This window comes from Ciconia boyciana, chromosome 8, assembly GCF_034638445.1.
Source record: "Ciconia boyciana chromosome 8, ASM3463844v1, whole genome shotgun sequence".
Classification (NCBI taxonomy): domain Eukaryota; kingdom Metazoa; phylum Chordata; class Aves; order Ciconiiformes; family Ciconiidae; genus Ciconia; species Ciconia boyciana.
This window is the reverse complement of record NC_132941.1, coordinates 48,096,320-48,109,226: the sequence shown is the minus strand read 5'-3', so window position 1 is coordinate 48,109,226 and position 12,907 is coordinate 48,096,320. Positions and strand designations below refer to the sequence as shown.

Sequence of the window (12,907 nt, the reverse complement as noted above, 5' to 3'; positions counted from 1 at the left end):
AAGAAGCCGAAGGCAGGCTAGTCTCTTCAGGTCTTCTCCAGCATCTCTAAAAGGAGAGTAGCTCTGCTACAGGTCAAATCGGAGAAAGAGCCTAATTCATATACTGCAAATCACCTTTGAACAAGCTCCTGTTTCTTGTTGCTCTAGAAAAAGTCTAGAGTGAACAGCTGCACTAAGATAAATACATGTTCTGTGAATAAACCCCAAGATATGAATGCAAAGATATCTAGGAGGAGATAGGCACTCAAAGTTGACTTCAATTCAAAACACTTAAGTACAAGGTTCTGCAAGTAATAGTCTTGGATGATTAATATCCGTGTAATTCTTCTCCAGTAACATTCCGTATGCACTATGAGTTCTGTCTTAAGCAAGTCTGATAGGACATGCTCTTTCCCATTGCTCCTGTTAAAGCTGTAGTGCTTTGCAAAAAATAATTCAAGATTCACTGGAGCAGAAATCCAATAGGGAATACAACTCTAGCTTAACAGTTAAGACATGCAGTAGTGTCTAGGCAAGAGGCGTTTTTTTTGTCCAGTACCACAACTGTAAAGATTCATTTTACAATTGGCCTCTGAAGTACAAAAAAAAAAAAAAAATCTTGACTATTTATACTTACTACAGTATACGTTTGTTTCAATAATTTTTTACTGAATTTTTGCTAAACAAATAGAAAGACACATGGAATTAGTGGGGACAGACACATACAGGATAAAACAACAATAGCTATTCCCTGAGCATCCAAACATCTAGAGTTACCTAACAGAACACTCCCAGCTGTTATAATGATCATGATTTGCTGTAGCAGCTGAGAATGGGCACAGTTCAAAAGCCCCTTGGTGGATAACACTCACAGATTTTTGCAGGCCACATCTCCGAGCCACTAGTTTAATGCGCATCATACTTTATCTTCAAGATTAACATAACCCAGATAAGTCACTTCAGTTCTGAGAGTTCACTTATGTTAGGAAAACTGACACATTTTTCTTTCTTTGGGGTGAAGGCTACAATTCAGGAGCAGAATTGATGTTGTAAAGTTCGTTCCCTCAAGAGACTGATTACTCTTTAATTTTAAAACACTTACAATCTTTACCAGTATTCTTTTCAAAAACCTCTTAATACTCTGACTTCTGAAATATTTTTCTATTGTGAAACTCACAATATTGCTCAGTTTTTGGGTTGTTTTTTTTTTGGGAGAGGGTGGGAAGGTTGAGATGAGAAGTACTTACTTGGTGGTAAAAAAACATTCAATTTTGGAGCAAAGAGAGTTAAAAACAGAAAGCATATTTGTAAGGAAAAAGCTTCCTTGCAAGCAGAAGATTCTGTAGCTCCAGCTTAATAATCACTAACATGTAGAGCAAAAGCAATCTATCATTCTTTAAGTTTTGTAAATCTATGTACAAAATAAAAAAAAAAAAATGAAACTTGCATTACTCTATTATAAATTGTTCTTACTTAATAATATGCAATTTAATCTCCTCGAAAACCAACCTTTACTAGAAGCTCTGTTACTTCATAATGACCATAGGAACAGGCATTGTGAAGTGGCACCAAATCTCTATATAGGAGAGAAAGGGGGAGAATTATTATCTTAGTATGCATATTTCAATTCCAAATGCATCTATAACATTGCAAATGGTACTATGTTGCACCTTGAACATTTTACAAAAATAATACCAGAGATGTTCAATGAAGTTGAGGGGAAATAAGCTGGAGAAGAACCCAGAAAATCCCGTCAGCATTCTTCAGGACAATAAATGTTTAAAATAATCAGAAGATGAGAAATTAATTGCACCGTCTTACTGCAAATTAAACGGTTCTGCTCAGACTCGGAATCCTAAGCAGGAAAAACTATCTGCAGGGGATTTTCCAGAGTGACAGTAATTCTTTCCTTTTTCACAAGAACATTGCTGTAAGATTATCTTCTTCCTTGGAAACTAAAGAAGGCTTACTAGCTAATGTTTAAGTAACTGTACAATATTCTACAGTTACAGAAGAGCTACAGAGGTTTTAAAGCCAGCTTCATACTCTCTCAAACCCAGTGGTCTCAGGAGAAAGTGAGAAATTGCCCAAAGTAATTCTTTCACTGTGGGCTAGTAAGTGAGAAATGACAAAAGTGAATTCCAACCCCAAGGGGACAATTAAAGCTGTCTATCAGGCAGCTATTTATGTAGCTGTGAAGCGATCCTAGGAAAAAGGAGGAATAGGAGTTTATTTTCCATAATCTTTAATGTACATAAATATGCGTTTTAAAAATAGGTTTTTCATTACATTTTATGTAACTAAATAAACTTAGCATGTCTGTATTTCACTACATTTTCTGACTTAACAACCAAATGCTTGAAAAAGCAGTCCAAATAAAACCTCTGGGAAACAGATCTTCAATTTTTATCACATTCTTTGCAAAAAGAAGTGCAGAAACTTAAAAGTAGAAAGAAAATTAAGATTGATTCAATCATCGAAATATTCGCTGACTTCACAGTTGTGTATGAACGTATTTTATTAAACAAGAGATAATAATTTGGCTAGTGCTACCTAAAAGGCAGCATGTTCTATGGTAGCTCAATCTGGATTCTACTGATTCACAAGTCTTAAGCTTGTACACTTTGCATTTTTGTCATAACAGAAAGGCTAAAGACGGCATAATGGTCTCAAGTTAGAAGTTCTTCATGGTTAAAACAGTATTATTATTCTTTACTTTGTCTCAATTTTTAACAAATGTTATTTATTCTGAACAAAGCAAAAAATGAACCTACCCTTTATCCTTAGCATGTACGTCAGCCCCATGTTGCAGTAGGAGCTGTACTATTTTTACACGGTTATACCCAGCTGCTAAATGTAAAGGAGTAGACTGAAATGACAGAATGTAGAAATAATCAGTAACACAAAACCAAGGGCTGATTTTATATTTATTTTTTCAAAACTTGTTAACAATACTAATTACTGAAGTCCTTAAAATACTTGCAACATCAAAAAAACCAGAGTGCTCAAATCGGACATTTGATAACTATGTTCATTGTTTACTGACTACTCTCGCAGTCATCACAAACACAAATCCTGAATTTACTCCATCACTAATACATTCTGGCAACAAAGGCCCTCTTAACAGATTTTTGAGTCCTGCAGTCCATTTTTGTCTTTTAGCCTACCATAACTATACTTTGCTGGGACAAACTATGTCCCCTGTGAAAGGGGAAATATGATGGCCGTTAGAAACAATGTTAAATTATAAAGAGGTCTCCCTGCCAATCAATAGATTAAGTTTAGAAATTATCAACAGAGATTGTTATTCCCATCTGTGAGTGCAGTAAGTTAGTGGGGTGTGGGGGAAACTTAATCTTCTAAATTCTCACCCTCCACAAAGCAGTCGGATAACTGCTCTATGATCTTTTCTAGCAAACTCACTCAAGCATATCCATCAGCAGCACCAAGGGCAGAGCTAGGAATCAGTGAAGAGAAATCTTACCCTCTTCATTTACAAACCTGTCAACTGAACTGGGTTTGTACAATTCCTAGAGGATGAGTCTCATAACTAGAAGGTGAGAAAATAGAGATGCATAGGTGTTTTGGAGATCCCAATATCTTACCACAAAGCCTTAAACAGGGAAACTAATTTGAACAAAACTGAAGTCAATGAGTACAGATACTTAATGAGAACATCAAGGATGCCAAAAATTGATACTCAGTAATCTGAACCTTCAGTAGGCTAGGGGCTGAACCCAGGATACTATCACGATTTTTTTAGAATGGAGATTTTGAATATTTTTCACGTAGTTCTTTACCAATAACTTACAGCGATGAATAGCTTGTTCCTGAAACAGCAGCACTAACTTGCCTAGGGTGTATGGCAAATAAGGGGCCTGTGTATATCTCTTCATGATAACGACAACAATCTATGAAAAGACCTTCCTTCTTTATCACTGCAGATATGAAGGTCAAGCAGAAGTTCCAATTGAAAAGGTGTTTGCTTATTGCTCCTAGATGAAAATACCTACATAGTCTTTTTAAAGTTAAAAACCAAAAAAACCCAGCTAGCTGCTAGAGAAGTACAATCTTATTTCCCCACATATATTAAAGAAAATAGATTCTGTGTTTAACATTCGTAAAATCTAGTCAAACAATAACTGTGAAACATTGAAGAGTGAACTAATTTTAAATCAGGTTTTAAACAAAAATACCTTTCTGCCATCACTTGCATGACAGTTAACATTTAATGGTGTAAGAAGAGACATCATCTTTTCTTCATTTCCACTCCTGAAAAACAAGATATGAAATGGGCAGAATTCTTTTTATTCCCGTTTTTAGTAGCTTATTATGATTTTATGTTTTTTCTTGCTATAATGTTCAGCAGATCTGTCCTGAAGTAATTCATTCACTTCTGTATTGTCAGCATTAAAGGGAAAGCAAAAATGCATTTATATAATTACTTTTGTCGCTTCATTCAGAGAGAACAGCCAAAGCTTAGCATCTAGATGGAATGCCAGCTCAAAAGCCAGTATCTATATATTCATTACATACAAACCGCCAGACAATTCTGAAAATATAATTAAATACTAGATATTTTCCAAACATGCATACCTGGCACTTTCTAAGAGTTCATCTTTCTTGTATTCACCTAGAAGACAACAGGGAGTTTCTTTAGTTGTTAAATAAATCTCTATATACATGAAGTGCACTACTTATCCTCCTCTTCCAAAATTTTATAGAACCTAAGTGCTAAAAATTTGACAGTCCATTACTGAACTAGCACAATAAACTATTTATCCATAACACATCCCATGACTGAGATGATGAAGGCCATATGGGAATTTCTATTTAGAATTACAAAACAGAGGGAAGTTAAAGTAACATCAGAAAGAAAAAAACCCAAAATACTGCATTACATTCATTCGACTGTTATTAGTCATAACGTAATCTAAAGATTATCATTTACCAGTCAGCACTGCTTTTGCAGACGGGTCTGCTAAATCCAAAGCTGTTCTTCCATCTGTGTTCCGGATGGTTGGTTCAGCACCATGCTGCAGCAGTACTACAAAATGCCAAAGTTTTCCATGAGAAAACAATTCTGCAAGACAAGGCTTATGAGACGTATCATTACTGTAAGCCACAAGCAACAAAATAAACATCCAGTTACTGATCCTAACTTTCCCTCTTGAATTTTTAATGTCAGAATTCCTTAATGTCAGCTGTGAACAGTTTAACTAGTGAAACATGCCTGTACACATTTCATGAGAAAAAAGCAGAGCAGAAATGTAACAATCACAGACGGGCAGGAGGCAATCTCAGTTGAAAGACTGTGACTGACACACCACAAAAACCAGCAGCTACTTCCCATCAGCTCCAGAGCATACTGCCTCATATCAACAAGTGACTATGCCCTAAACTGTACACAGCAGTAGCAGGCCATGTATCTTGCACGGATACTGGGGCCAAACAGGCAGTGTTATATATACAACTCTCCAGACGTGCTCCTTAATAAAGTAAATGGGAGCAAACCACACAATCAAAAAATTAGTTTCTTGACCACATATCTAACTTTCTACTTCCTCCTAACTCAAGAACTGTGTGGGCAAAACAAGTGGTCAATATAAATGAAGTTTAGCTCCTGTCCTTAACTAATTTAACATGGCTGCTACACATACAGAGAGAGAACGAATACATCATTAAAACCAGTTTTGTTCTTTCCACTGCACTGTGAGTAGCAGCAGAAGGCAGCATAACAGTTTAGGCTGAAGTAGAAGAGAATCTAGCTCCATCACGTCACTCTAAAGCTCTTTCGCCATGATGACAACGTGAACCTTTATACTTAGGCAATTATCAAAAACAGATCTAAAAACTTGTTTCTTATAAAACTGGCATATGAATTTAAGTTTATGAAAGATTTTTAGTTTTAATCCTCATACCAGCCATAGCTTCACAGAGTAAAACAGTCTTTAAAAGGTTCTTGATTTTTCACAGTGAAAAGAAAAGAGTCAGTCACAGGAAGAGTGGGAGAAAATTACCAATGCAGACATCTGTCTTGCCCTTAATGGCAGCTTCATGAAGGGGAGTGTAATTCCAATTATCCCGAGCATTAGGATCTGCACCATGCCGCAAGAGAAGATTGACAACTTCGGCATGACCAAAAGAGCAAGCGTTGTGAAGAGGAATAAGGCCTCCATCATCTCGCGCGTGGACATTGGCACCACTTTGAAGTAAATATTCAACTACATCCTTCCGACCAAAACCTGGAAGAGATAAAGAGCTCTGTTCTATCTGCTAGGGAGGAAAGGTGACAGGGTGGGGTAAGAGAATTCCCTGTCCCACATACACAGATTAAAACAACAAACTTAAATAACAGTAACCACTCCAAATACCCATCACAACAGGCATTCTTTACTAAAGGAGCATTTACACACTAAGGCTATTTTTGAAACTGCTAAAAATTAGATTAAAATAAGTAGAAAAATAATATTAAAGATTACTGGAACAATTAATATCTTGATAGGGCCCCCATGAGTCAACAGCTTCTTGAAAACGTAACAAAAAGAACAAAACGCTGACAGCAAAACCTCTTGTTTAGTCATTTTATATGGCTATCAAACCAAACAGTATTTTGTATGATACTCTGCCAACCCACAGCCAGTTTGCAGAAGGACCAATAGATGAGCCCTGGGAGCAGTAAGGATACGACTGGCTACAAGCCAATGCATGTACAATTCATATTCCAAGCTTTTAAAAAAAACGGATTCATATATCATGAGAAGTATTTTACAGAAACACGTTGCTTGTCTTTTAAAAAAAGCAAGTAAGCAGCACTGTTCTCAGGTTAAAACTAGAAGCATAGCTATTTGCTTTCTAAGGAATAATTAATATAATGTGCACACAGTTTCCATCTTTGAAATGATCAATTAAGAAAATCCTTAGGGACATAAGTTTATCTGAGACCATTCTCTATTGAAGGAATTTATTACGAGAGTATGCACAACCATAAAGATATTTCACAATGTCTATTTTCAGTGATGCCTAAAATGATTATAAATACTTGATCATGACTGAAGCACAAAAATGCTCTTACACCTTCTGAGGCACTTTTTTACAATCCTGTCATTCAAGTTAGTAGACAGCAAAAAAATATGCCCACTTGCACATTTGGGGCTAGAAACACATCATAAATAAGGTAATTACTCTTACAAGCCAATTCTATAGCTACTATTGTTTAATTTCAGCTGTACCTTTCACATTTATATAACAGCAAATAAACCAGGGCATCAAACTTATCAACTGTATCTGTGTTTTCTCCAATATCTTCAAAAGAGGCCAGAATGACTCAGGACTTCTGCCTGTAGCCATTATGCCCATCTGGTTATGTTCCAAAGGCCACTGCCTACATAAATACCTCCAAGGGGTCAGGAAGGGCTCTTTGGGTCTCGGGGATTATTAGGGCAGGTAAGAGCCATATTTTGGTATGTATCAGACTTGTGCCAAGTACCTTCTGGGAAATAACCTGTGTGTGCAGGACTTGGCCTTCCTTGCTTTAAGTATGTGAGTTGCAAGCCCTTTTCCTGAAGAGATCAAGAACTGGGTGGGGATGAAGTCTTGAGCTTTTCTTCTTCCTTCAGACCAAATCATCACACAATTGCCAACACCAGTGATACTCAGATTGTAGCAAATTTAAACTTTGTTACAAATCATTCATGGAACATCAGTAAGTAGGTAGAAGTCCCTGCAACCATAACCTACAAATGATGTTTATTCCTGATAACTACACAGCATTTCAGTGACAAAGTCACAGAAGCATATGAGAAGTGTCAGCATTTTAGTTACAACTGAACTTGTTCATTTTCGTTTAGATGCAACAACTTTTTCATAGCATGTTCTTCACTAAACCTTACTATTCAGTAAATCCTTCTCCCAGACTGACAGCCACTGAAATCCTGGAGCAAGATGCACTTTCACCTTTGCTATTCAGAGCTCAAAAAACAAACATTGCCATTACTAAGCAATCTCTGGAACCTGCTTGCTGAGAGATCTCATATACAAGCTGTATATGCCAAAGATAAAGAGGCCAGGAAAGGTATTCAGAAAAGCCTTTGTTAAATTCTATCTTTCCCTCCTGTTCCCTCAAAAGTCTGGTAAGAAACCACATTCCCCACAGATTTCTGATTATTATAAAAATAATTTTATGTGAAACTTTTTAATCCCAGAATTAACTCCAAGGTGTTTTCAAGTAACAATCACAAGACTATACTGGTGATGTGCTTCAATTCTTCAAAATACATTATTCACAATACAAATCTTAGCTTGCTAGCACCTTGACTTTGATAGAACCACATACTGTACAGCACATTCACTTTTGAGTCTCAACATGACAGTTACCCATCTTATAACTAACAGAAGGCACCTTGCCTGTCCTAACAGAGAACAGGAGCTTAGCACACTTGAGATGAGAACTGGATCAGATGTATGGCCCATGCAAAAACAATTTATCTGCACAGGCACAGTAAGTCATATTCACTGCAACATGCATGCATATTTCTGCTGCCAAAAAAAAATCGGTACCTATACAACATATACCTGTGCAGCCATATTGTCTATATAGTAAATTATATGCAGCATGTTTCTCATTCTTACATAAATTTAGCTTTCATAACTAGATATAAATATTGTTATTTTTCTTAAATGTGCCCTCCTGAATTTTTCTTACATCCTCAAAATCTCAAAAAATTCTGTTTCTAGTTTGAATGTATACTCAAAATTTGCTAAATTCTTTGAGGATCTACTCAGATGAGACTTTTCACAAGTGCCAGCATCCTGCAAACACATCATCAAAGCTGTTATTTGATGACAGACTGCTTGGTATCTTCTTTCAGTACCAAAAAATGTTTTCCAGAACTGCTTTAGATATGTCAGAAAAGCCTCTGATGAAATTCTCTGTCCAGAAGTTACACGTCTGGTAGCTAAACATCACTCATTCTTGTACAAAAGGCATTCCTGTCCCTCAAAGCTTTGATGTATAGCCATGTTTCTGAATGTAAAATGCCAACCTTATCAGAAATCACTACCATAACTGAAAATCAGCTGTAGCAAAACTCATTAGAGGCATAGAACATTCACCTGGATGCCCTCTATTTAGTACCGAGGTTCAATCAGATACAGTTCATGAGCAAGCCATAGTTTCTTCTCTGCGCAAAGCCTGCATCCATTTGAAAAATACCCTAAGTATAGCAACACCCCTAAACTACCTGTACTTATTTTAATGTTGAGATGCGCTCATCTGCATCACACCAATTTTTGTAACTTCTCTTCAGCAGTGAGTGCACAGCAGGGATTCCTTACTTCCTTGTGGAAGCATCTGTACAAGAGGGCACCATATATGGAAAGAGAAGTATTTTCTCATTGTTTCTAAAGGATGTATGTGTACAGAGGAGGTGGCCAAACGCTGTACGATGGTCTCTCCCTCCTCTCTCTTGTTTTCACTGAAAGTGGAAAGAGGGGACAGCCTCTGCTTTACTGTAACAGTTCCCCTTTGCCATTAGTCCACTGCTGCAAAAGCAATTCCAACACTTAAAAAAAAAAAAAAGAAAAATCGTCATTTTTAAAGGGTGGGGGGTTTTTTTGTCTCGAGCTTCTACCAAAAGACCAACTAAATGGTATCACAGCTTACAACAGTGCAAGATAACTGTCTCACCATCATGAACACTATTTCTTACTGCAAAGTAGAATGGGTAGTCAGGGCCTACAGCTGACACTCTTCTACCATCTGTGACAGCTGAGTAGCTCACTGCACTTGTTCCCCAAAAAGTTACAAACTTTTAGCTGACAAATCCTGAATATTAATCACAATAGAAACTTCTAACTGTAACATATTTTTTTTTAAATTGTATTTATTTACAGTCACTGTTGCATCATAATTCACATTCACCAAATTTTGACGGGATGAAAAGGTACGGAAACAACTGAGCTCCAATTCTTCTCCCCTGTCCCAGGCATTCATTTTTTTGATGAATTTTAGTTTGCAGGAAGGGCATTTTGGTTCCTGCCAAGTCCCTAAAACCTTCTAATACTTTCAAGTTTGACATACACTGTGATGAAAAGGATTGACTTGAGGAAGTATATACAGCTTATGGTGAGAGAGGACTGAGCCTATTATGTTGCGAAGGGTGGTGGGCTCTTGACTTAAGCTACAGTACAACTTATCTACCACACACACGATTACATACTAGAATCCAAAAAGCAACCTTCGCCAAGATCCCAATATGTATTACGTCTAATAATGACACATGCCCAGGGACAGCTTGCAGTATTTTTTTTGATATATTTTAAAATCCACCTTTACAAAATGACACATGGAAAAAGAGGAATTTGTTTTATTTCTTTAAATTGCTAGGTACGATCTGAGAAAAAAAAAAATGGAACCCAAGTTCAGACCTCAGAATGCCACTAAAAAAAGAAAAAAGGGCAATACAAAACCTATCTTCATATTTCAGCTGCATCCCTTCCATAAAAGAAGTCTTGAAACCGAATGAAACTAGTCAGAGAAGCTTTGTAATGTATTTTCTAAGAACACCTAGCCACCTAGGCTAAATAAAGCAAGAATATAACAGACTTTTGCTTTTACTACCTGGAAAGTAATTCCTTTAGAGTCAGAAGACAAAAGAAGCTAGTATTACTCCAACTGTGAATAATGGGGGAAAAGCAAAACAAAACAAAACCAATAACCCCAAAATCCAGGAGTTACTTATGTCCACCTTTCATGCTGAGTCTGTTGCAGGTAGGCTGACAACAGCAGAGTTCTACCTGAAGCAGTGGAAGAGTGTAAAATCAAGAAATTACACAAGTATTTTATGTCACATGTTAAGCAGAAACTTTCAGCATCTCCTACAGTCTTGTGAGAGGAGCAATTAATTTCTCTGTATTACGTCTGAAGCAGATGTAAGGATGGCAATGACCTCCCACATTTACACACCAACCTGTTTAACATTAGAAGTCTAACAACTACATGAACTTGCATTTTTAAAAGAAAAAGCTTTCTATAGATCAGGAGTTCTGTTTTTTAAAGTCAAAACAGATCACACCTGTCCAGAGAGATAAACACTATATTGAATGAGGAACGCCTTACGCATCAAAAAAACCCAACCAAAACACCAAACGCACAAAACAACAGAAAAACCCTCACTTCTCCAAAATGTTGTAAAACATACTGATTTGTTTACAAGTTCAGAGTTTATTAGCGAACAGGCAGGACTGCTGCATACAAAAAGATAGCTGCAAAACTGTTTTCCTCTGACAGGATATTTTGTCTCCTGGGCTCTCTTCTTAATTAAGTTTCTTAAATCTGTGAAATGCAGCTGTTCTGAAGAGGCTTTCAAGAACTCAGACCTGTTTAAATCTACTGAATGTTTAAATCTACTAAGGAAAGGACACCTTAAGTAGAAACCTCTTCCAAAACAATTCAGTGAAGAAACAAACGTCTTTATTACTATCTATATTGTTCAGCTGAAAAGAAGCTGCTGTCTTCTGCAGCCTGCCAGCCTCGGGGTCCTACATCTAACGCTGAAATAAAATCAAAACAAACAACATGAAAACAACAGTCACAGTCAGGTTTTTGTCTGAAAAGGTGGGATATAATCTTCTGGCCTGTTGCCAGTGAAAGCAGTTGTTCGCTTGTTTGCATGTCTAAGTCCCAAATTAACAAAACCTATTTGCTTAGAATGCAAAAAGCTTAGAAACAGTGTTATCTGACAGACACCCTTCATGGGTGAAATTCTAAAAATGAGCAGGCCTGCTGAAATCAATGGAAACAGTACCTGGGACATGTGTCACCTGTCAGAGCTCACATGCCACAACACGAACAGTCTGAACCTTAGTCCAGATGTTCTTACCGCCAGCTGAAGTGGTTTTTTTGTTTTGGTTTGGTTTTTTTTAAAGAAACAAGACGGTACCTGTACCACTCGGCAACCACCACCGCGTGGGTGACTGCTCATCAGCCACGCGAGAGCGGGCGTCGCGCCTAGAAACGGCCACAGCCACGGGACGGGCGCCGGATGCACACGGGGGCCGGCGAAGCGCCCCGACCCCCGCGCTGCGCCCAGGCCCACCCCCTGCGGCGGGGCCTGCGGTCACCAGCGCACCCTGTGCTCCTCCGCGGCCCGGCCAGGCCCGGCCCTGCCCAGGCCCCGCGCCGAGAGGGAGGCGGAGGTGCGCGGCCCGGCAGCGGGCCTGGCTCCGGCGGGGCTGCCCCCCCCCCCACCCCGGACTCCCCCTTCCCCACAGAGGCGGTAAGGGCGGCCCCAGGCCGGTACCTGCGGCGAAGTGCAGCGGGCTGGACTTCCTGCCCGCCGTGTCCCGGCTGTTCACGTTCTCGGGCCGCACCAGCCGCTTGACCCGCTCCACGTCCCCGTTCCTGCAGGCCTCGAAGAGCTCCCGAGCCGGCTCCGCCGCCGCGCCGCAACCCGGCGCCTCAGCCAAGGCGGCCGCGCCGCCCGCGCACCGCCGCCCCGCCATGCCGGGCCCGCCGGAGGCGGCCGAGCCGCCCCCGCCCCGCCGCCCCGCTCACAGGCCGCGGCCCTCCGCGGCGGCAGCCCTCGACACGCGCCGCTGGGCGGGGCGCTGCGCCCTCCGCATCGCGGCGGAGGGATCCGGGCGGAGCGGCCGCGGCAGCAGCACCGCTGCCGGCCTCGCTGCGCAGGCGCCCCCCGGCGGGCCGGGCACGCGCGAGGCGCGCACGCGTGGGAGGTCGCACCGAGCATGCGCAGTGGGGCGGCGGGCCGCTGCCTGAGGCGGCGTTGGGTGGCGCGGCCGGGGCCGTGGCCGCGGCCGCCGCGCTCCCGTGGCTCCGCCGCGGCCGCCGGGCGCCTCTGAGCGTGGTCCGGGGGCGGGGGGGCCGCGGGTCGCACGGCACCGCTCGGCAGTTCCCTCAGCCGCCGGT

At 40.3% G+C, this 12,907-nt stretch overlaps 1 protein-coding gene across 1 annotated transcript in view; it reads right to left on the bottom strand.

Annotated features, from left to right (window-relative positions):
* Nucleotides 1–12,661, bottom strand: part of TNKS2 (tankyrase 2) — a 32,816-nt gene extending 20,155 nt beyond the window's left edge. Inside the window, exons 1-7 of the mRNA XM_072869367.1 lie at nt 12,282–12,661; nt 6,000–6,224; nt 4,931–5,026; nt 4,576–4,612; nt 4,176–4,251; nt 2,754–2,848; nt 1,489–1,555 (exon numbers count right to left, since the gene is read on the bottom strand). Coding sequence (XP_072725468.1) covers nt 1,489–1,555; nt 2,754–2,848; nt 4,176–4,251; nt 4,576–4,612; nt 4,931–5,026; nt 6,000–6,224; nt 12,282–12,483 — 798 coding nt within the window. The 5' untranslated portion in view covers nt 12,484–12,661. The remainder of the gene's footprint in view (nt 1–1,488; nt 1,556–2,753; nt 2,849–4,175; nt 4,252–4,575; nt 4,613–4,930; nt 5,027–5,999; nt 6,225–12,281) is intronic.
* Nucleotides 12,662–12,907: the final 246 nt, after the last annotated feature.